The sequence below is a fragment of the Salmo salar genome, chromosome ssa26, assembly GCF_905237065.1.
Source record: "Salmo salar chromosome ssa26, Ssal_v3.1, whole genome shotgun sequence".
NCBI lineage: Eukaryota > Metazoa > Chordata > Actinopteri > Salmoniformes > Salmonidae > Salmo > Salmo salar.
In genome coordinates, this window is record NC_059467.1 from 49,580,334 (window position 1) to 49,606,560 (window position 26,227).

General features: G+C 47.2%; 1 protein-coding gene across 16 annotated transcripts in view; it reads right to left on the reverse strand.

Annotated features, from left to right (window-relative positions):
• Positions 1-26,227, reverse strand: part of LOC106595038 (probable E3 ubiquitin-protein ligase HERC1) — a 290,635-nt gene that overhangs the window by 225,134 nt on the left and 39,274 nt on the right. For all 16 annotated transcript variants that reach the window (XM_045708500.1, XM_045708507.1, XM_045708508.1 and 13 more), the window contains exons 12-18: positions 25,707-25,841; positions 23,595-23,760; positions 21,873-21,998; positions 19,637-19,846; positions 14,062-14,214; positions 12,852-12,984; positions 11,222-11,413 (exon numbers count right to left, since the gene is read on the reverse strand). In XM_045708500.1, the coding sequence (XP_045564456.1) occupies positions 11,222-11,413; positions 12,852-12,984; positions 14,062-14,214; positions 19,637-19,846; positions 21,873-21,998; positions 23,595-23,760; positions 25,707-25,841 (1,115 nt within the window). The remainder of the gene's footprint in view (positions 1-11,221; positions 11,414-12,851; positions 12,985-14,061; positions 14,215-19,636; positions 19,847-21,872; positions 21,999-23,594; positions 23,761-25,706; positions 25,842-26,227) is intronic.

The window sequence follows — 26,227 nt, forward strand, 5'->3', positions numbered from 1 at the left end:
GTAGAGACCACTACAGCTCTATCTCTATCTCTTCACCATGTAGAGATCACTACAGCTCTATCTCTTCACCATGTAGAGGTCACTACAGCTCTATCTCCTCACCATGTAAAGGCCACTACAGCTCTATCTCCTCACCATGTAGAGGTCACTACAGCTCTATGTCCTCACCATGTAGAGGTCACTACAGCTCTATCTCCTCACCATGTAGAGGTCACTACAGCTCTATCTCCTCACCATGTAGAGGCCACTACAGCTCTATCTCTATCTCCTCACCATGTAGAGATCACTACAGCTCGATCTCCTCACCATTTAGAGGTCACTACAGCTCTATCTCTATCTCCTCACCATGTAGAGGTCACTACAGCTCTACCTCTTATCTCCTCACCATGTAGAGATCACTACAGCTCTATCTCCTCACCATGTAGAGGCCACTACAGCTCCATCTCCTCACCATGTAGAGACCACTACAGCTCTATCTCTATCTCCTCACCATGTAGAGGTCACTACAGCTCTATCTCTATCTCTTCACCATGTAGAGGTCACTACAGCTCTATCTCTTCACCATGTAGAGGCCACTACAGCTCTATCTCTATCTCCTCACCATGTAGAGGTCACTACAGCTCTATCTCCTCACTATGTAGAGACCACTACAGCTCTATCTCTTCACCATGTAGAAGTCACTACAGCTCTATCTCCTCACCATGTAAAGGCCACTACAGCTCTATCTCCTCACCATGTAGAGGTCACTACAGCTCTATGTCCTCACCATGTAGAGGTCACTACAGCTCTATCTCCTCACCATGTAGAGGTCACTACAGCTCTATCTCCTCACCATGTAGAGGCCACTACAGCTCTATCTCTATCTCCTCACCATGTAGAGATCACTACAGCTCGATCTCCTCACCATGTAGAGGTCACTACAGCTCTATCTCTATCTCCTCACCATGTAGAGGTCACTACAGCTCTACCTCTATCTCCTCACCATGTAGAGGTCACTACAGCTCTATCTCCTCACCATGTAGAGGCCACTACAGCTCTATCTCTATCTCCTCACCATGTAGAGGTCACTACAGCTCTATCTCTATCTCCTCACCATGTAGAGGTCACTACAGCTCTATCTCTATCTCCTCACCATGTAGAGATCACTACAGCTCTATCTCTATCTCCTCACCATGTAGAGGTCACTACAGCTCTATCTCTATCCCCTCACCATGTAGAGATCACTACAGCTCTATCTCCTCACCATGTAGAGGTCACTACAGCTCTATCTCTATCTCCTCACCATGTAGAGGTCACTACAGCTCTATCTCTATCTCCTCACCATGTAGAGGTCACTACAGCTCTATCTCTATCTCCTCACCATGTAGAGATCACTACAGCTCTATCTCCTCACCATGTAGAGACCACTACAGCTCTATCTCTATCTCCTCACCATGTAGAGGTCACTACAGCTCTATCTCTATCTCCTCACCATGTAGAGGTCACTACAGCTCTATCTCCTCACCATGTAGAGGTCACTACAGCTCTATCTCCTCACCATGTAGAGGTCACTACAGCTCTATCTCCTCACCATGTAGAGGTCACTACAGCTCTATCTCCTCACCATGTAGAGGTCACTACAGCTCTATCTCTATCTCCTCACCATGTAGAGGTCACTACAGCTCTATCTCTATCTCCTCACCTTTCAGAGGTCACTACAGCTCTATCTCTATCTCCTCACCATGTAGAGGTCACTACAGCTCTACCTCTATCTCCTCACCATGTAGAGGTCACTACACCTCTATCTCCTCACCATGTAGAGGCCACTACAGCTCTATCTCTATCTCCTCACCATGTAGAGGTCACTACAGCTCTATCTCTATCTCCTCACCATGTAGAGGTCACTACAGCTCTATCTCTATCTCCTCACCATGTAGAGATCACTACAGCTCTATCTCTATCTCCTCACCATGTAGAGGTCACTACAGCTCTATCTCTATCCCCTCACCATGTAGAGATCACTACAGCTCTATCTCCTCACCATGTAGAGGTCACTACAGCTCTATCTCTATCTCCTCACCATGTAGAGGTCACTACAGCTCTATCTCTATCTCCTCACCATGTAGAGGTCACTACAGCTCTATCTCTATCTCCTCACCATGTAGAGATCACTACAGCTCTATCTCCTCACCATGTAGAGACCACTACAGCTCTATCTCTATCTCCTCACCATGTAGAGGTCACTACAGCTCTATCTCTATCTCCTCACCATGTAGAGGTCACTACAGCTCTATCTCCTCACCATGTAGAGGTCACTACAGCTCTATCTCTATCTCCTCACCATGTAGAGGTCACTACAGCTCTATCTCTATCTCCTCACCATGTAGAGGTCACTACAGCTCTACCTCTATCTCCTCACCATGTAGAGGTCACTACAGCTCTATCTCCTCACCATGTAGAGGTCACTACAGCTCTATCTCTATCTCCTCACCATGTAGAGGTCACTACAGCTCTATCTCCTCACCATGTAGAGACCACTACAGCTCTATCTCTATCTCCTCACCATGTATAGGTCACTACAGCTCTATCTCCTCACCATGTAGAGACCACTACAGCTCTATCTCTATCTCCTCACCATGTAGAGGTCACTACAGCTCTATCTCCTCACCATGTAGAGGCCACTACAGCTCTATCTCCCCATGTAGAGACCACTACAGCTTTATCTCTATCTCCTCACCATGTAGAGGTCACTACAGCTCTATCTCCTCACCATGTAGAGGCCACTACAGCTATATCTCCTCTCCATGTAGAGATCACTACAGCTCTATCTCTATCTCCTCTCCATGTAGAGGTCACTACAGCTCTATCTCTATCTCCTCACCATGTAGAGACTACTACAGCTCTATCTCTATCTCCTCACCATGTAGAGGTCACTACAGCTCTATCTCTATCTCCTCACCATGTAGAGGTCACTACAGCTCTATCTCTATCTCCTCACCATGTAGATACCACTACAGCTCTATCTCTATCTCCTCACCATGTAGAGGCCACTACAGCTCTATCTCCTCACCATGTAGAGGTCACTACAGCTCTATCTCCTCACCATGTAGAGGACACTACAGCTCTATCTCTATCTCCTCACCATGTAGAGGACACTACAGCTCTATCTCTATCTCCCCACCATGTAGAGGCAACTACAGCTCTATCTCTATCTCCTCACCATGTAGAGGACACTACAGCTCTATCTCTATCTCCCCACCATGTAGAGGCAACTACAGCTCTATCTCTATCCCCTCACCATGTAGAGTTCACTATAGCTCTATCTCTATCCTCTCACCATGTAGAGGTCACTACAGCTCTATCTCCTCACCATGTAGAGGTCACTACAGCTCTATCTACTCACCATGTAGAGGTCACTACAGCTCTATCTCCTCACCATGTAGAGACCACTACAGCTCTATCTCCTCACCATGTAGAGGTCACTACAGCTCTATCTCCTCACCATGTAGAGACCACTACAGCTCTATCTCCTCACCATGTAGAGGTCACTACAGCTCTATCTCCTCACCATGTAGAGACCACTACAGCTCTATCTCTATCTCCTCACCATGTAGAGACCACTACAGCTCTATCTCTATCTCTTCACCATGTAGAGATCACTACAGCTCTATCTCTTCACCATGTAGAGGTCACTACAGCTCTATCTCCTCACCATGTAAAGGCCACTACAGCTCTATCTCCTCACCATGTAGAGGTCACTACAGCTCTATGTCCTCACCATGTAGAGGTCACTACAGCTCTATCTCCTCACCATGTAGAGGTCACTACAGCTCTATCTCCTCACCATGTAGAGGCCACTACAGCTCTATCTCTATCTCCTCACCATGTAGAGATCACTACAGCTCGATCTCCTCACCATGTAGAGGTCACTACAGCTCTATCTCTATCTCCTCACCATGTAGAGGTCACTACAGCTCTACCTCTTATCTCCTCACCATGTAGAGATCACTACAGCTCTATCTCCTCACCATGTAGAGGTCACTACAGCTCTATCTCTATCTCCTCACCATGTAGAGGTCACTACAGCTCTATCTCTATCTCCTCACCATGTAGAGGTCACTACAGCTCTATCTCTATCTCCTCACCATGTAGAGGTCACTACAGCTCTATCTCTATCTCCTCACCATGTAGAGATCACTACAGCTCTATCTCCTCACCATGTAGAGACCACTACAGCTCTATCTCCACACCATGTAGAGGCCACTACAGCTCTATCTCCTCACCATGTAGAGGCCACTACAGCTCTATCTCCCCATGTAGAGACCACTACAGCTCTATCTCTATCTCCTCACCATGTAGAGATCACTACAGCTCTATCTCCTCACCATGTAGAGGCCACTACAGCTCCATCTCCTCACCATGTAGAGACCACTACAGCTCTATCTCTATCTCCTCACCATGTAGAGGTCACTACAGCTCTATCTCTATCTCTTCACCATGTAGAGGTCACTACAGCTCTATCTCTTCACCATGTAGAGGCCACTACAGCTCTATCTCTATCTCCTCACCATGTAGAGGTCACTACAGCTCTATCTCCTCACTATGTAGAGACCACTACAGCTCTATCTCTTCACCATGTAGAGGCCACTACAGCTCTATCTCTATCTCCTCACCATGTAGAGGCCACTACAGCTCTATCTCCCCATGTAGAGACCACTACAGCTCTATCTCTATCTCCTCACCATGTAGAGATCACTACAGCTCTATCTCCTCACCATGTAGAGGCCACTACAGCTCCATCTCCTCACCATGTAGAGACCACTACAGCTCTATCTCTATCTCCTCACCATGTAGAGGTCACTACAGCTCTATCTCTATCTCTTCACCATGTAGAGGTCACTACAGCTCTATCTCTTCACCATGTAGAGGCCACTACAGCTCTATCTCTATCTCCTCACCATGTAGAGGTCACTACAGCTCTATCTCCTCACTATGTAGAGACCACTACAGCTCTATCTCTTCACCATGTAGAAGTCACTACAGCTCTATCTCCTCACCATGTAAAGGCCACTACAGCTCTATCTCCTCACCATGTAGAGGTCACTACAGCTCTATGTCCTCACCATGTAGAGGTCACTACAGCTCTATCTCCTCACCATGTAGAGGTCACTACAGCTCTATCTCCTCACCATGTAGAGGCCACTACAGCTCTATCTCTATCTCCTCACCATGTAGAGATCACTACAGCTCGATCTCCTCACCATGTAGAGGTCACTACAGCTCTATCTCTATCTCCTCACCATGTAGAGGTCACTACAGCTCTACCTCTATCTCCTCACCATGTAGAGGTCACTACAGCTCTATCTCCTCACCATGTAGAGGCCACTACAGCTCTATCTCTATCTCCTCACCATGTAGAGGTCACTACAGCTCTATCTCTATCTCCTCACCATGTAGAGGTCACTACAGCTCTATCTCTATCTCCTCACCATGTAGAGATCACTACAGCTCTATCTCTATCTCCTCACCATGTAGAGGTCACTACAGCTCTATCTCTATCCCCTCACCATGTAGAGATCACTACAGCTCTATCTCCTCACCATGTAGAGGTCACTACAGCTCTATCTCTATCTCCTCACCATGTAGAGGTCACTACAGCTCTATCTCTATCTCCTCACCATGTAGAGGTCACTACAGCTCTATCTCTATCTCCTCACCATGTAGAGATCACTACAGCTCTATCTCCTCACCATGTAGAGACCACTACAGCTCTATCTCTATCTCCTCACCATGTAGAGGTCACTACAGCTCTATCTCTATCTCCTCACCATGTAGAGGTCACTACAGCTCTATCTCCTCACCATGTAGAGGTCACTACAGCTCTATCTCCTCACCATGTAGAGGTCACTACAGCTCTATCTCCTCACCATGTAGAGGTCACTACAGCTCTATCTCCTCACCATGTAGAGGTCACTACAGCTCTATCTCTATCTCCTCACCATGTAGAGGTCACTACAGCTCTATCTCTATCTCCTCACCATGTAGAGGTCACTACAGCTCTATCTCCTCACCATGTAGAGGCCACTACAGCTCTATCTCCCCATGTAGAGACCACTACAGCTTTATCTCTATCTCCTCACCATGTAGAGGTCACTACAGCTCTATCTCCTCACCATGTAGAGGCCACTACAGCTATATCTCCTCTCCATGTAGAGATCACTACAGCTCTATCTCTATCTCCTCTCCATGTAGAGGTCACTACAGCTCTATCTCTATCTCCTCACCATGTAGAGACTACTACAGCTCTATCTCTATCTCCTCACCATGTAGAGGTCACTACAGCTCTATCTCTATCTCCTCACCATGTAGAGGTCACTACAGCTCTATCTCTATCTCCTCACCATGTAGATACCACTACAGCTCTATCTCTATCTCCTCACCATGTAGAGGCCACTACAGCTCTATCTCCTCACCATGTAGAGGTCACTACAGCTCTATCTCCTCACCATGTAGAGGACACTACAGCTCTATCTCTATCTCCTCACCATGTAGAGGACACTACAGCTCTATCTCTATCTCCCCACCATGTAGAGGCAACTACAGCTCTATCTCTATCTCCTCACCATGTAGAGGACACTACAGCTCTATCTCTATCTCCCCACCATGTAGAGGCAACTACAGCTCTATCTCTATCCCCTCACCATGTAGAGTTCACTATAGCTCTATCTCTATCCTCTCACCATGTAGAGGTCACTACAGCTCTATCTCCTCACCATGTAGAGGTCACTACAGCTCTATCTACTCACCATGTAGAGGTCACTACAGCTCTATCTCCTCACCATGTAGAGACCACTACAGCTCTATCTCCTCACCATGTAGAGGTCACTACAGCTCTATCTCCTCACCATGTAGAGACCACTACAGCTCTATCTCCTCACCATGTAGAGGTCACTACAGCTCTATCTCCTCACCATGTAGAGACCACTACAGCTCTATCTCTATCTCCTCACCATGTAGAGACCACTACAGCTCTATCTCTATCTCTTCACCATGTAGAGATCACTACAGCTCTATCTCTTCACCATGTAGAGGTCACTACAGCTCTATCTCCTCACCATGTAAAGGCCACTACAGCTCTATCTCCTCACCATGTAGAGGTCACTACAGCTCTATGTCCTCACCATGTAGAGGTCACTACAGCTCTATCTCCTCACCATGTAGAGGTCACTACAGCTCTATCTCCTCACCATGTAGAGGCCACTACAGCTCTATCTCTATCTCCTCACCATGTAGAGATCACTACAGCTCGATCTCCTCACCATGTAGAGGTCACTACAGCTCTATCTCTATCTCCTCACCATGTAGAGGTCACTACAGCTCTACCTCTTATCTCCTCACCATGTAGAGATCACTACAGCTCTATCTCCTCACCATGTAGAGGTCACTACAGCTCTATCTCTATCTCCTCACCATGTAGAGGTCACTACAGCTCTATCTCTATCTCCTCACCATGTAGAGGTCACTACAGCTCTATCTCTATCTCCTCACCATGTAGAGGTCACTACAGCTCTATCTCTATCTCCTCACCATGTAGAGATCACTACAGCTCTATCTCCTCACCATGTAGAGACCACTACAGCTCTATCTCCACACCATGTAGAGGCCACTACAGCTCTATCTCCTCACCATGTAGAGGCCACTACAGCTCTATCTCCCCATGTAGAGACCACTACAGCTCTATCTCTATCTCCTCACCATGTAGAGATCACTACAGCTCTATCTCCTCACCATGTAGAGGCCACTACAGCTCCATCTCCTCACCATGTAGAGACCACTACAGCTCTATCTCTATCTCCTCACCATGTAGAGGTCACTACAGCTCTATCTCTATCTCTTCACCATGTAGAGGTCACTACAGCTCTATCTCTTCACCATGTAGAGGCCACTACAGCTCTATCTCTATCTCCTCACCATGTAGAGGTCACTACAGCTCTATCTCCTCACTATGTAGAGACCACTACAGCTCTATCTCTTCACCATGTAGAGGCCACTACAGCTCTATCTCTATCTCCTCACCATGTAGAGGCCACTACAGCTCTATCTCCCCATGTAGAGACCACTACAGCTCTATCTCTATCTCCTCACCATGTAGAGATCACTACAGCTCTATCTCCTCACCATGTAGAGGCCACTACAGCTCCATCTCCTCACCATGTAGAGACCACTACAGCTCTATCTCTATCTCCTCACCATGTAGAGGTCACTACAGCTCTATCTCTATCTCTTCACCATGTAGAGGTCACTACAGCTCTATCTCTTCACCATGTAGAGGCCACTACAGCTCTATCTCTATCTCCTCACCATGTAGAGGTCACTACAGCTCTATCTCCTCACTATGTAGAGACCACTACAGCTCTATCTCTTCACCATGTAGAAGTCACTACAGCTCTATCTCCTCACCATGTAAAGGCCACTACAGCTCTATCTCCTCACCATGTAGAGGTCACTACAGCTCTATGTCCTCACCATGTAGAGGTCACTACAGCTCTATCTCCTCACCATGTAGAGGTCACTACAGCTCTATCTCCTCACCATGTAGAGGCCACTACAGCTCTATCTCTATCTCCTCACCATGTAGAGATCACTACAGCTCGATCTCCTCACCATGTAGAGGTCACTACAGCTCTATCTCTATCTCCTCACCATGTAGAGGTCACTACAGCTCTACCTCTATCTCCTCACCATGTAGAGGTCACTACAGCTCTATCTCCTCACCATGTAGAGGCCACTACAGCTCTATCTCTATCTCCTCACCATGTAGAGGTCACTACAGCTCTATCTCTATCTCCTCACCATGTAGAGGTCACTACAGCTCTATCTCTATCTCCTCACCATGTAGAGATCACTACAGCTCTATCTCTATCTCCTCACCATGTAGAGGTCACTACAGCTCTATCTCTATCCCCTCACCATGTAGAGATCACTACAGCTCTATCTCCTCACCATGTAGAGGTCACTACAGCTCTATCTCTATCTCCTCACCATGTAGAGGTCACTACAGCTCTATCTCTATCTCCTCACCATGTAGAGGTCACTACAGCTCTATCTCTATCTCCTCACCATGTAGAGATCACTACAGCTCTATCTCCTCACCATGTAGAGACCACTACAGCTCTATCTCTATCTCCTCACCATGTAGAGGTCACTACAGCTCTATCTCTATCTCCTCACCATGTAGAGGTCACTACAGCTCTATCTCCTCACCATGTAGAGGTCACTACAGCTCTATCTCCTCACCATGTAGAGGTCACTACAGCTCTATCTCCTCACCATGTAGAGGTCACTACAGCTCTATCTCCTCACCATGTAGAGGTCACTACAGCTCTATCTCTATCTCCTCACCATGTAGAGGTCACTACAGCTCTATCTCTATCTCCTCACCATGTAGAGGTCACTACAGCTCTATCTCTATCTCCTCACCATGTAGAGGTCACTACAGCTCTATCTCTATCTCCTCACCATGTAGAGATCACTACATCTCTATCTCCTCACCATGTAGAGGTCACTACAGCTCTATCTCTATCTCCTCACCATGTAGAGGTCACTACAGCTCTATCTCTATCTCCTCACCATGTAGAGATCACTACAGCTCTATCTCCTCACCATGTAGAGACCACTACAGCTCTATCTCTATCTCCTCACCATGTAGAGGTCACTACAGCTCTATCTCCTCACCATGTAGAGGTCACTACAGCTCTATCTCTATCTCCTCACCATGTAGAGGTCACTACAGCTCTATCTCTATCTCCTCACCATGTAGAGGTCACTACAGCTCTATCTCTCCTCACCATGTAGAGGTCACTACAGCTCTATCTCTATCTCCTCACCATGTAGAGATCACTACAGCTCTATCTCCTCACCATGTAGAGGTCACTACAGCTCTATCTCTATCTCCTCACCATGTAGAGGTCACTACAGCTCTATCTCTATCTCCTCACCATGTAGAGGTCACTACAGCTCTACCTCTATCTCCTCACCATGTAGAGGTCACTACAGCTCTATCTCCTCACCATGTAGAGGTCACTACAGCTCTATCTCTATCTCCTCACCATGTAGAGGTCACTACAGCTCTATCTCCTCACCATGTAGAGACCACTACAGCTCTATCTCTATCTCCTCACCATGTATAGGTCACTACAGCTCTATCTCCTCACCATGTAGAGACCACTACAGCTCTATCTCTATCTCCTCACCATGTAGAGGTCACTACAGCTCTATCTCCTCACCATGTAGAGGCCACTACAGCTCTATCTCCCCATGTAGAGGCACTACAGCTTTATCTCTATCTCCTCACCATGTAGAGGTCACTACAGCTCTATCTCCTCACCATGTAGAGGCCACTACAGCTATATCTCCTCTCCATGTAGAGGTCACTACAGCTCTATCTCTATCTCCTCTCCATGTAGAGGTCACTACAGCTCTATCTCTATCTCCTCACCATGTAGAGACTACTACAGCTCTATCTCTATCTCCTCACCATGTAGAGGTCACTACAGCTCTATCTCTATCTCCTCACCATGTAGAGGTCACTACAGCTCTATCTCTATCTCCTCACCATGTAGATACCACTACAGCTCTATCTCTATCTCCTCACCATGTAGAGGCCACTACAGCTCTATCTCCTCACCATGTAGAGGTCACTACAGCTCTATCTCCTCACCATGTAGAGGACACTACAGCTCTATCTCTATCTCCTCACCATGTAGAGGACACTACAGCTCTATCTCTATCTCCCCACCATGTAGAGGCAACTACAGCTCTATCTCTATCTCCTCACCATGTAGAGGTCACTACAGCTCTATCTCCTCACCATGTAGATACCACTACAGCTCTATCTCTATCTCCTCACCATGTAGAGGACACTACAGCTCTATCTCTATCTCCTCACCATGTAGAGGCCACTACAGTTCTATCTCTATCTCCTCACCATATAGAGGACACTACAGCTCTATCTCTATCTCCTCACCATGTAGAGGACACTACAGCTCTATCTCCTCTCCATGTAGAGGCCACTACAGCTCTATCTCCTCACAATGTAGAGGCCACTACAGCTCTCTCTCTATCTCCTCACCATGTAGAGGTCACTACAGCTCTATCTCTATCTCCTCACCATGTAGAGACCACTACAGCTCTATCTCCTCACCATGTAGAGGTCACTACAGCTCTATCTCTATCTCCTCACCATGTAGAGGCCACTGCAGCTCCTGGTCCTCCAGCGGTGTGGCAGCAGGCAGCAGTCTGTTGAGACAGTCTAGAGGAGGAAGCAGGTCTAGCAGGTAGCTCAGCAGAGGTCTGGCTACAGACACTGGTAGTAGTAGTAGACTGTTGACGATCTGACACAGCATACTGCCTGCTGCTGACACGTAGATCACATCTACAACAGAGACAGAGAGAGAGATAATAAACCAGGAACTGACATGTACATCACATCCAGAACAGAGACAGACAGAGAGATAATAAACCAGGAACTGACATGTACATCACATCCAGAACAGAGACAGACAGAGAGATAATAAACCAGGAACTGACATGTAAATCACATCCAGAACAGAGACAGACAGAGAGATAATAAACCAGGAACTGACATGTACATCACATCTACAACAGAGACAGACAGAGTGAGGCATTTCTTCATGGCAGTGAAATGAAAACATCTCTGATTCAACAATGCCTGTGTGTTTGAGAGTGAGAGATAGATAGAAAGAGGGAAGAATATAAAAGAGGCAGAAAGAGAGGAGAAGGGGTGAAATTGGATCCCCGCTGGGTTGATATTAGAAGGGGTGAAATTGGTTCCCTGCTGGGTTGATATTAGAAGGGGTGAAATTGGATCCCTGCTGGGTTGATATTAGAAGGGGTAAAATTGGATCCCTGCTGGGTTGATATTAGAAGGGGTGAAATTGGATCCCTGCTGGGTTGATATTAGAAGGGGTAAAATTGGATCCCTGCTGGGATGACATTAGTGCTGAGCGATTAGTACTTTTGAGGTCAGTTCGGTTTCGGTCCGATTATTAAAAAATAATCACGATTTTGGTTTTGACTATTTTTTATTTTTCTTAACATGAAATGCACTATGCAATATGTGGAATGCTGTAACAACAGAATAACATAATTAATACAAGCCCCATGATGGTAGTGACTGTCCATTACTACTTTATCTCTTATTAACCATCAGTTATTCATTTTACTTTATATTTGTTTTATTTGATAACTTCATTATTTAGAGAGGGAGAGAGAGAAAGAGAGAGAGAGGGAGAAGGTGAGAGAGAGGGAGAGAGAGAGAGGGAGAGGAGAGAGAGGGAGAGAGCGAAAGAGGGAGAGAGCGAAAGAGGGAGAGAGCGAAAGAGGGAGAGAGCAAAAGAGGGAGAGAGCAAAAGAGGGAGAGAGCGAAAGAGGGAGAGAGCGAAAGAGGGAGAGAGCGAAAGAGGGAGAGAAAGAGAGAGAGAGAAGGGGAGAGAGAGAGAGAGAGAGAGAGAGAGAGAGAGAGACACAGACAGACAGAGAGAGAGAGACACAGACAGACAGACAGAGAGAGAGACACAGACAGACAGACAGACAGAGAGAGAGAGACACAGACAGACAGACAGACAGAGAGAGAGAGACACAGACAGACAGACAGAGAGAGAGAGACACAGACAGACAGAGAGAGAGAGACACAGACAGACAGACAGACAGACAGACAGACAGACAGACAGACAGACAGACAGACAGACAGACAGACAGACAGACAGACAGACAGACAGACAGACAGACAGACAGACAGACAGACAGACAGACAGACAGACAGACAGTGATACAGTAGTAGACATAATAACCTCGTAGTTTCTCTCTGATGCTGCCGTTCCAGGAGCTCTCCTGGAGCAGGGTGGCCGAGCGGGAGAAGATGTCTGTAGCGTGGGGCAGCAACAGCTGGAGGTGCTTATGGAGCAGAGCCACACTGCTAGAGTTCTGGAGATATTAAACACCAGGACAATGTTACTAACTATTACTACTGCTAGAGTTGTAGAGATATTATAGACCAGGACAATGTTACTAACTATTACTACTACTAGAGGTGTAGAGATATTATAGACCAGAACAATGTTACTAACTAACTATTATTAATACTAGGGTTGTAAACACAAACATATGATAGAGACCATCATAAACAGGTAACCATCATTCATTCATTAATAACTCAAATCTGTTGCATAAAGGTCTGCTGTGTTAAGATTCAGCTCGCTCTGTGAATGGAATTGTGACGGTCACAGTATAAAATATCTGAGGAAATGGGTGTGTGCTCTCTCAACTATACATGCCCAGTGTGTGTATGCATGCCCAGTGTGTGTGTATGCATGCCCAGTGTGTGTGTATGTATGCCCAGTGTGTGTGTATGCATGCCCAGTGTGTGTGTATGCATGCCCAGTGTGTGTGTATGCATGCCCAGTGTGTGTGTGTATGTATGCCCAGTGTGTGTGTATGCATGCCCAGTGTGTGTGTATGCATGGCCAGTGTGTGTGTATGCATGCCCAGTGTGTGTGTATGCATGCCCAGTGTGTGTGTGTATATGCCAGTGTGTGTGTGTATATGCCAGTGTGTGTGTATGCATGCCCAGTGTGTGTGTGTATATGCCAGTGTGTGTGTATGCATGCCCAGTGTGTGTGTGTGTATATGCCAGTGTGTGTGTATGCATGCCCAGTGTATGTGTATGCATGCCCAGTGTGTGTGTGTATATGCCAGTGTGTGTGTGTGTGTGTGTGTGTGTATGCATGCCCAGTGTGTGTGTGTATATGCCAGTGTGTGTGTGTATGCATGCCCAGTGTGTGTGTGTGTATATGCCAGTGTGTGTGTGTATGCATGCCCAGTGTGTGTGTGTGTATATGCCAGTGTGTGTGTGTATATATGCCCAGTGTGTGTGTGTATATATGCCCAGTGTGTGTGTGTATATATGCCCAGTGTGTGTGTGTATATATGCCCAGTGTGTGTGTGTATATATGCCCAGTGTGTGTGTGTATATATGCCCAGTGTGTGTGTGTCCCTGCGTACCTCTGTAACACAGTTGATGTGGCAGTATGCCAGCAGTTGTTTCTGTAGGGAGCAGAGCAGCTCGTGGAGATGGGCCGGCTGACTGCTGTCTGACGAAGATGTTCCCTGGAGCAGCTTGTCACTGTTCTTCTCTAGTTCCCCAAACGCTTGGTCCTGCACACACACACACACACACACACACACACACACACACACACACACACACACACACACACACACACACACACACACACACACACACACACACACACACACACACACACACACACACACACACACACACACACACACACACACACACACACACACACACACACACACACACGAATATCCAGGCAACAAGGGAGAGAGCACAGAAAACAGACTAGTGATGATCTGCTACTTAATAACACCCAGGAGATAGACTAGCAGGGTAACAGCTACATCTACCACCCAGGAGATAAACTAGCAGGGTAACAGCTACATCTACCACCCAGGAGATAGACTAGCAGGGTAACAGCCACATCTACCACCCAGGAGATAGACTAGCAGGGTAACAGCCACATCTACCACCCAGGAGATAAACTAGCAGGGTAACAGATCTACCACCCAGGAGATAGACTAGCAGGGTAACAGCTACATCTACCACCCAGGAGATAAACTAGCAGGGTAACAGATCTACCACCCAGGAGATAGACTAGCAGGGTAACAGCTACATCTACCACCCAGGAGATAAACTAGCAGGGTAACAGCCACATCTACCACCCAGGAGATAAACTAGCAGGGTAACAGATCTACCACCCAGGAGATAAACTAGCAGGGTAACAGATCTACCACCCAGGAGATAGACTAGCAGGATAACAGCTACATCTACCACCCAGGAGATAAACTAGCAGGGTAACAGCCACATCTACCACCCAGGAGATAAACTAGCAGGGTAACAGATCTACCACCCAGGAGATAAACTAGCAGGGTAACAGCTACATCTACCACCCAGGAGATAGACTAGCAGGGTAACAGATCTACCACCCAGGAGATAGACTAGCAGGGTAACAGCTACATCTACCACCCAGGAGATAAACTAGCAGGGTAACAGATCTACCACCCAGGAGATAGACTAGCAGGGTAACAGCTACATCTACCACCCAGGAGATAGACTAGCAGGGTAACAGATCTACCACCCAGGAGATAGACTAGCAGGGTAACAGCTATATCTACCAACCAGGAGATAAACTAGCAGGGTAACAGCTACATCTACCACCCAGGAGATAAACTAGCAGGGTAACAGCTACATCTACCACCCAGGAGATAAACTAGCAGGGTAACAGCCACATCTACCACCCAGGAGATAAACTAGCAGGGTAACAGCTATATCTACCACCCAGGAGATAAACTAGCAGGGTAACAGCTACATCTACCACCCAGGAGATAAACTAGCAGGGTAACAGCTACATCTACCACCCAGGAGATAGACTAGCAGGGTAACAGCTACATCTACCACCCAGGAGATAAACTAGCAGGGTAACAGCTATATCTACCACCCAGGAGATAGACTAGCAGGGTAACAGCCACATCTACCACCCAGGAGATAAACTAGCAGGGTAACAGCCACATCTACCACCCAGGAGATAGACTAGCAGGGTAACAGCCACATCTACCACCCAGGAGATAGACTAGCAGGGTAACAGCCACATCTACCACCCAGGAGATAAACTAGCAGGGTAACAGATCTACCACCCAGGAGATAGACTAGCAGGGTAACAGCTACATCTACCACCCAGGAGATAAACTAGCAGGGTAACAGCTACATCTACCACCCAGGAGATAGACTAGCAGGGTAACAGCCACATCTACCACCCAGGAGATAGACTAGCAGGGTAACAGCCACATCTACCACCCAGGAGATAAACTAGCAGGGTAACAGATCTACCACCCAGGAGATAGACTAGCAGGGTAACAGCTACATCTACCACCCAGGAGATAAACTAGCAGGGTAACAGATCTACCACCCAGGAGATAGACTAGCAGGGTAACAGCTACATCTACCACCCAGGAGATAAACTAGCAGGGTAACAGCCACATCTACCACCCAGGAGATAAACTAGCAGGGTAACAGATCTACCACCCAGGAGATAAACTAGCAGGGTAACAGATCTACCACCCAGGAGATAGACTAGCAGGGTAACAGCTACATCTACCACCCAGGAGATAAACTAGCAGGGTAACAGCCACATCTACCACCCAGGAGATAAACTAGCAGGGTAACAGATCTACCACCCAGGAGATAAACTAGCAGGGTAACAGCTACATCTACCACCCAGGAGATAGACTAGCAGGGTAACAGATCTACCACCCAGGAGATAGACTAGCAGGGTAACAGCTACATCTACCACCCAGGAGATAAACTAGCAGGGTAACAGATCTACCACCCAGGAGATAGACTAGCAGGGTAACAGCTACATCTACCACCCAGGAGATAGACTAGCAGGGTAACAGATCTACCACCCAGGAGATAGACTAGCAGGGTAACAGCTATATCTACCAACCAGGAGATAAACTAGCAGGGTAACAGCTACATCTACCACCCAGGAGATAAACTAGCAGGGTAACAGCTACATCTACCACCCAGGAGATAAACTAGCAGGGTAACAGCCACATCTACCACCCAGGAGATAAACTAGCAGGGTAACAGCTATATCTACCACCCAGGAGATAAACTAGCAGGGTAACAGCTACATCTACCACCCAGGAGATAAACTAGCAGGGTAACAGCTACATCTACCACCCAGGAGATAGACTAGCAGGGTAACAGCTACATCTACCACCCAGGAGATAAACTAGCAGGGTAACAGCTATATCTACCACCCAGGAGATAAACTAGCAGGGTAACAGATCTACCACCCAGGAGATAGACTAGCATGGTAACAGATCTACCACCCAGGAGATAGACTAGCAGGGTAACAGCCACATCAGAAGCTAGATGAATTAGCTCTGCCCAGCATGTCTCTGCAGGGGGAGAAGAGAGGCGGTGGACACATGGTTCATGATCCATAAAAACACCATCTTAGGAGAGGAGGCAGTGATGAATGTTAGGGTCCCAAATACCACCCTATTCCCTATATAGGGCTCTGGTCTAAAGTAGTGCACTATATAGGGAATAGGGTGCCATTTGGACCTTGGCTGCAGCCAGGAAGAACAATCTGCTGTAATAATAACAACACGGATCAGCCAGGATGAGTTACCCACTGTTACTGAGGAGAAGGAGAAGAGAGGGAGAGGGAGAGGGAGAGGGAGAGGGAGAGGGAGAGGGAGAGGAGAGGAGAGGAGAGGAGAGGAGAGGAGAGGAGAGGAGAGGAGAGGAGAGGAGAGGAGAGGAGAGGAGAGGAGAGGAGAGGAGAGGAGAGGAGAGGAGAGGAGAGGAGAGGGAGAGGAGAGGGAGAGGAGAGGAGAGGGTGATGGTGATGGTCTCATTATGCAGTATGAAAAGGTAAAACAGAAAGCAACAGGAGGTATTTAAGCATGGTTTGTAAGACCATTCTGTACTTGCCCAGAGCTCTGTGACGAGACATAACAGCTTTAGGCCAGTAGACAGTTTTTCATCTAGGTATCTATATTATAGTAAACAGTCTACTCAGTGTTCAATGGTTTAATTATTTTATTACCGCTGTACCCTATTTCAGGTCTAATCACAGACTGGAAGACTCCCAAGAAAAATGGTGCAGGGTTGTCTCTCCATCCATTCTCTACCTTTAATCCTGAAGCAACATAACGTAGGGCCTCCCCCTGCCTAAATAATGGTACAGGAAATACTGGATGATTGACAGATCGGCAGAACTAATAGAGATACCCACAAAACTAGTAGAGAGGTGTAGTCTGTGAAGAGCTGGGCTAATAAAGTACCTCTGTACTCTCTATGAGCTACAGTACCTTGCAAAAGTATTCATCCCCCCTTGGCTTTTTTCCTATTTTGTTGCATTACAACTTGTAATTTAAATTGATTTTTATTTGGATTTCGTATAATGGACATACACAAAATAGTCCAAAATGGTGAAGAGAAATGCAAAAAATTACTTTCAAAATGTATTTCTTTTTAATTATGGAAAAGTGGTGCGTGCATATGAATTCACCTCCCTTTGCTATGAAGCCCCTAAATAAGATCTGGTGAAACCAATTACCTTCAGAAGTCACATAATTAGTTAAATAAAGTCCACCTGTGTGCAATCTAAGTGTCACATGATCTGTCACATGATCTCTGTTCTGAAAGGCCCCAGAGTCTGCAACACCACTAAGCAAGGGGCACCACCAATCAAGCGGCACCATGAAGACCAAGGAGCACTCCAAACAGGTCAAGGGACAAAGTTGTGGAGAAGTACAGATCAGGGTTGGGTCATAAAAAAATATCAGACATTTTGAACATCCCACGGAGCACCATTAAATCCATTATTAAAAAAATGGAAAGAATAGGCACCACAACAAACCTGCCAAGAGAGGGCCGCCCACCAAAACTCACAGACCAGGCAAGGAGGGCATTAATCAGAGAGGCAACAAAGAGACCAAAGATAACCCTGAAGGAGCTGCGAAGCTCCACAGCGGAGATTGGAGTATCTGTCCATAGGAACACTTTAAGCCGTACACTCCACAGAGCTGGGCTTTATGGAAGAGTGGCCAAAAAAAAGCCATTGCTTAAAGAAAAAAATAAGCAAATACTTTTGGTGTTCGCCAAAAGGCATTTGGGAGACTCCCCAAAAATATGGAAGAAGGTACTCTGGTCAGATGAGACAAAAATGTAGCTTTTTGGCCATCAAGGAAAACGCTATGTCTGGCGCAAACCCAACACCTCTCATCACCCCGAGAACACCATCCCCACAGTGAAGCATGGTGGTGGCAGCATCATGCTGTGGGGATGTTTTTTATCGGCAGGAAGTGGGAAACTGATCAGAATTGAAAGAATGATGGACGGCGCTAAATACAGGGATTTTCTTGAGTTACGTGTTTCAGTCTTCCAGAGATTTGAGACTGGGATGAAGGTTCACCTTCCAGCAGGACAATGACCCTAAGCATACTGCTGAAGCAACACTTGAGTGATTTGAGGGGAAACATTTAAATGTCTTGGAATGGCCTAGTCAAAGCCCAGAACTCAATCCAATTGAGAATCTGTGGTATGACTTAAAGATTGCTGTACACCAGTGGAACCCATCCAAGTTGAAGGAGCTGGAGCAGTATTGCCTTCAAGAATGGGCAAACATCCCAGTGGCTAGATGTGCCAAGCTTATGGAGACATACCCCAAGAGACTTGCAGCTGTACTTGCTGCAAAAGGTGGCTCTACGTATTGACTTTGGTGGGGTGAATAGTTATGCACGCTCAAGTTTTTAGTTTTTTTGTCTTATTTCTTGTTTGTTTCACAATAAAAAATATTTTGCATTTTCAAAGTGGTAGGCATGTTGTGTAAATCAAATGATACAAACACCCCAAAAAATAAATTTTAATTCCAGATTGTAAGGCAACAAAATAGGAAAAATGCCAAGGGGGTGAATACTTTGGCAAGCCACTGTAAAATGGAATGATCTGGAACAACTACGCTGCCTCTCTCCTCACCGTGTAGAAGCCCAGGTTCCTGAGCAGGGTCTTCATTAGGATCTCAGCCAGGTGTGTGTCAGGGTTGGTACTGGGGGCTCCGTAGGAGGGGTCCAGGCCGCAGGAGGAGGCCAGGGCCTCGGGGGCCTCGGGGGGACAGCTGAACCCCAGGAGGGATGCTACGTGGGTGTGGTCCTGGAGTGAAGTCAGAATGATGTCCAGTTGCATCCTCTGGAAATGCAGGGTCAGAGGACAGGGGTCAGAGGTCAAGGCAGGGACAGGATGAGAGGTACACAGAGGTCAGCTATCTATCTATCTATCTATCTATCTATCTATCTATCTATCTATGGCAGCATTTTGACTTAGGAACGTTTGGAGCAGCGTTTCCCAACCTGCACTTCGTTTTGTTTGACCTGTTTTATTTTGACATTTCTTTGTATATGTCCATAAAGATGATGCTGATTCATGATTTTGACAGGCTGAGAAAAGCTGCCTTCCTGTCTGTCTGTCTCGTCCCGACCCCGACACGTTCATTACTATGGGACAGCTGGAAATCGAATTTCAATATTGAAACTATGTTGCAAATGTCAGAGAGACAGACAGCAAGGTTTATACAAATCTCCGCTGTTGAAAACTAAATGTTAGTCTAATAGAAATGTGAGATAATGTCTAGATGCTTTTTATAGTGGAGATCAAGTTTATAAATTGCCTGGCTGGGCTGATGAGACAGTGGATTGCGCAGTCAGATGGAACAGAGTAAATAGGCATTTTAACATCATATATTTATCCAGTGGTAACTTGTGGAATAGACACCGGCTGGAATGCAGTTTTAACCAATCAGCATTCAGGATTAGACCCATTTGTTGTCTAAAATAGCAATAAGGCACCTTGGGGGTTTGTGGTATATGGTCAATATACCACGGCTAAGGGCTGTATCCAGGCACTCCGTGTTGCGTCATGGATAAGAACAGCCCATAGCCGTGGTACATTGGCCATATACCACACCTCCTCTGGCCTTATTGATTCAATAGAACTAGGGCCTCGTTGATTCAATAGAACTAGGGCCTCGTTGATTCAATAGAACTAGGGCCTCGTTGATTCAATAGAACTAGGGCCTCGTTGATTCAATAGAACTAGGGCCTCGTTGATTCAATAGAACTAGGGCCTCGTTGATTCAATAGAACTAGGGCCTCGTTGATTCAATAGAACTAGGGCCTCGTTGATTCAATAGAACTAGGGCCTCGTTGATTCAATAGAACTAGGGCCTCGTTGATTCAATAGAACTAGGGCCTCGTTGATTCAATAGAACTAGGGCCTCGTTGATTCAATAGAACTAGGGCCTCGTTGATTCAATAGAACTAGGGCCTCGTTGATTCAATAGAACTAGGGCCTCGTTGATTCAATAGAACTAGGGCCTCATTGATTCAATAGAACTAGGGCCTTATTGATTCAATAGAACTAGGGCCTTATTGATTCAATAGAACTAGGGCCTTGTTGATTCAATAGAACTAGGGCCTCGTTGATGAAATAGAACTAGGGCCTCATTGATGAAATAGAACTAGGGCCTTATTGATTCAATAGAACTAGGGCCTCGTTGATTCAATAGAACTAGGGCCTCGTTGATTCAATAGAACTAGGGCCTCATTGATTCAATAGAACTAGGGCCTCGTTGATTCAATAGAACTAGGGCCTCATTGATTCAATAGAACTAGGGCCTCGTTGATGAAATAGAACTAGGGCCTCGTTGATGAAATAGAACTAGGGCCTCGTTGATGAAATAGAACTAGGGCCTCGTTGATGAAATAGAACTAGGGCCTCATTGATTCAATAGAACTAGGGCCTCGTTGATGAAATAGAACTAGGGCCTCGTTGATGAAATAGAACTAGGGCCTCGTTGATGAAATAGAACTAGGGCCTCGTTGATGAAATAGAACTAGGGCCTCGTTGATTCAATAGAACTAGGGCCTCGTTGATTCAATAGAACTAGGGCCTCGTTGATTCAATAGAACTAGGGCCGTATTGATTAAATAGAACCAGGGCCTTATTGATTCAATAGAATTAGGGCCTTATTGATTAAATAGAACTAGGGCCGTATTGATTCAATAGAACTAGGGCCTTATTGATTAAATAGAACCAGGGCCTTATTGATTCAATAGAATTAGCGCCTTATTGATTAAATAGAACTTGGGCCTTATTGATATAGTCACAGGTATATGGCATTGTACAGACCAACGTGTAATACATCTATGTACTATACCTGTCCTTTAGACAGACTCTCCCATCTGTCAGGTCCCTGGGGCAGCAGGGAGTGGAGAAGCTCCATCCTCTCTCTCAGAGGAGGTAACAGCATAGTGGCCCCCACAGACAGAGTCTCAATCACAGCCTAGAGAAAACACAGAGACAGTGTTAGAGCCTGACAACACAACACAGAGACACAGTGTTAGAGCCTGACAACAACACAGAGACACAGTGTTAGAGCCTGACAACACAACACAGAGACACAGTGTTAGAGCCTGACAACACAACACAGAGACACAGTGTTAGAGCCTGACAACACAACACAGAGACACAGTGTTAGAGCCTGACAACACAACACAGAGACACAGTGTTAGAGCCTGACAACACAACACAGAGACACAGTGTTAGAGCCTGACAACACAACACAGAGACGCAGTGTTAGAGCCTGACAACACAGAGACGCAGTGTTAGAGCCTGACAACACAGAGACACAGTGTTAGAGCCTGACAACACAGAGACAGTGTTAGAGCCTGACAACACAGAGACGCAGTGTTAGAGCCTGACAACACAGAGACACAGTGTTAGAGCCTGACAACACAGAGACACAGTGTTAGAGCCTGACAACACAGAGACAGTGTTAGAGCCTGACAACCCAGAGACGCAGTGTTAGAGCCTGACAACACAGAGACACAGTGTTAGAGCCTGACAACACAGAGACACAGTGTTAGAGCCTGACAACACAGAGACACAGTGTTAGAGCCTGACAACACAACACAGAGAAACAGTGTTAGAGCCTGACAACACAGAGATGACAGCGTCTCAAACACAGCCTGGTTACACAGAGATGTACCACAGGCCCTAACAGACAGCTTGACTATCGATCTCACTCCCAGCCTGACAACCAAAACACACAATGAGAGGAGGTAACAGCTTGACTATCGATCTCACTCCCAGCCTGACAACCAAAACACACAATGAGAGGAGGTAACAGCTTGACTATCGATCTCACTCCCAGCCTGACAACCTAAACACACAATGAGAGGAGGTAACAGCTAGACTATCGATCTCACTCCCAGCCTGACAACCAAAACACACAATGAGAGGAGGTAACAGCTTGACTATCGATCTCACTCCCAGCCTGACAACCAAAACACACAATGAGAGGAGGTAACAGCTAGACTATCGATCTCACTCCCAGCCTGACAACCAAAACACACAATGAGAGGAGGTAACAGCTTGACTATCGATCTCACTCCCAGCCTGACAACCAAAACACACAATGAGAGGAGGTAACAGCTTGACTATCGATCTCACTCCCAGCCTGACAACCAAAACACACAATGAGAGGAGGTAACAGCTTGACTATCGATCTCACTCCCAGCCTGACAACCAAAACACACAATGAGAGGAGGTAACAGCTTGACTATCGATCTCACTCCCAGCCTGACAACCAAAACACAGCGACACTGGGTTTGTCTCAGGGACAAACCCCAACGGGTCAGGGACCTGGCAAGTTGTCAAGTTCAGACCAGTCAGTCAACAGATTGTGCCTTGTTGCTTCACATATCCAGAGTCCATATTGCCATCTCTAGTCTGAAAGGTAATGTTGTCATGTAAGGCATGTAGAGATATTGTGTTTTGAGGGAATATAGTTAAATCTATATTGTTAACATTTGGGCTGTATACAGACACCCTTCAATGAACAGCTAATCTAGTGGTTACAGTGTGAGCCAGTGTTCACCTCTTGGATCTCATCGGGAACAGAGGAATCCATCAGTCTGAAGAGAAGGTTCCGGAGGGGGCGGGCCTGTCGCCCTAGGATACTGGTGGCCACTCCCCCAGCCAGAGCCAAAGCCAGGTGATTGGACAGCAGTCGAAGGCAGAGTTTCAGGAAGTTGTGATGCTCCCTGTAATGAAGTAGTACATCAGAGTGTTATGATATCGTATTGATAAGACAGAAAACGAAGCCCAGCAGAAAGGCAATGCAACGGTTTTCATTGATCTCAATGATTGTAGCATCAGTAAAATGCTACAGAATGTATATAGTATTAGCATGGTTTTATGGGACTGTTAACGCCTCAGATAAATATTCACCTGGGGGCACCAGGTAGCCTAGTGGTTAGAGCGTTGGGCCAGTAACCAGCAGGTAGCCTAGTGGTTAGAGCGTTGGGCCAGTAACCAGCAGGTAGCCTAGTGGTTAGAGTGTTGGGTCAGTAACCAGCAGGTAGCCTAGTGGTTAGAGTGTTGGGCCAGTAACCAGCAGGTAGCCTAGTGGTTAGAGCGTTGGGTCAGTAACCGAACGGTTGCTGGATCAAATCTCTGAGCTGACAAGGTAAAAATCTGTCGTTCTTTCCCCTGAACAAGGCAGTTAACCCGCTGTTCCCCGGGGTGCCGAAGACGTGGATGGCGATTATGGCAGCCCCCCCCCACACCTCTCTGATTCAGAGGGGTTGGGTTAAATGAGGAAGACACATTTGAGTTGAAGGCATTCAGTTGTACAACTGACTAGGTATCCCCCCTATTGTGTTAGCGTGGTTTTACTGGACTGTTAATGCCTCAAATGAATAGTCAGCATGGTGGAGGCTGCTGTCATCTTCAGCACCGTCTCAATGGAATGAATGGAACACCATTAAACACATGGTTTCCATGAGCTGGACACGGTCCCAATGATATCATTCCAGTCTTTACAGTTCCCTCTGGTGCCTGCAGTACCAGTACCTACCTGGAGGAGGGGAAGGGGAGGGGTGGCACCTCGCTGTTCATTCCAGTCTTTACAGTTCCCTCTGGTGCCTGCAGTACCAGTACCTACCTGGAGGAGGGGAAGGGGAGGGGTGGCACCTCGCTGTTCATTCCAGTCTTTACAGTTCCCTCTGGTGCCTGCAGTACCAGTACCTACCTGGAGGAGGGGAAGGGGAGGGGTGGCACCTCGCTGTTCATTCCAGTCTTTACAGTTCCCTCTGGTGCCTGCAGTACCAGTACCTACCTGGAGGAGGGGAAGGGGAGGGGTGGCACCTCGCTGTTCATTCCAGTCTTTACAGTTCCCTCTGGTGCCTGCAGTACCAGTACCTACCTGGAGGAGGGGAAGGGGAGGGGTGGCACCTCGCTGTTCATTCCAGTCTTTACAGTTCCCTCTGGTGCCTGCAGTACCAGTACCTACCTGGAGGAGGGGAAGGGGAGGGGTGGCACCTCGCTGTTCATTCCAGTCTTTACAGTTCCCTCTGGTGCCTGCAGTACCAGTACCTACCTGGAGGAGGGGAAGGGGAGGGGTGGCACCTCGCTGTTCATTCCAGTCTTTACAGTTCCCTCTGGTGCCTGCAGTACCAGTACCTACCTGGAGGAGGGGAAGGGGAGGGGTGGCACCTCGCTGTTCATTCCAGTCTTTACAGTTCCCTCTGGTGCCTGCAGTACCAGTACCTACCTGGAGGAGGGGAAGGGGAGGGGTGGCACCTCGCTGTTCATTCCAGTCTTTACAGTTCCCTCTGGTGCCTGCAGTACCAGTACCTACCTGGAGGAGGGGAAGGGGAGGGGTGGCACCTCGCTGTTCATTCCAGTCTTTACAGTTCCCTCTGGTGCCTGCAGTACCAGTACCTACCTGGAGGAGGGGAAGGGGAGGGGTGGCACCTCGCTGTTCATTCCAGTCTTTACAGTTCCCTCTGGTGCCTGCAGTACCAGTACCTACCTGGAGGAGGGGAAGGGGAGGGGTGGCACCTCGCTGTTCATTCCAGTCTTTACAGTTCCCTCTGGTGCCTGCAGTACCAGTACCTACCTGGAGGAGGGGAAGGGGAGGGGTGGCACCTCGCTGTTCATTCCAGTCTTTACAGTTCCCTCTGGTGCCTGCAGTACCAGTACCTACCTGGAGGAGGGGAAGGGGAGGGGTGGCACCTCGCTGTTGATGCCGTCACAGTAGCGCTCCAGGAAGGAACGCAGGTGGGAGAAAGTGCTTTCTTCCAGGTCCACACAGTAGGGTCTGTGCCATGCTACCACCTGTCTGTTGACCAATTAAAACACAACAATATTATCATCTCATATGTCTGTGTGAACAGTGTGTGTGTGAACAGTGTGTGTGTGTGTGTGTGTGTGTGTGTGTGTGTGTGTGAACAGTGTGTGTGTGAACAGTGTGTGTGTGTGTGTGTGTGTGTGTGTGTGTGTGTGTGTGTGTGTGTGTGAGAACAGTGTGTGTGTGTGTGTGTGAGAACAGTGTGTGTGTGTGTGTGTGTGTGTGTGTGAGAACAGTGTGTGTGTGTGTACAGTAGGATGAGTCCCCGCTGACCCCCTGGAGGTCTGAAGTCCAGCAGACTCAGCATTCCACATAGAAGCACCATGGATAGAGATGGGACTGGGATGGGGGGTTGGACTGGGATGGGGGGTTGGACT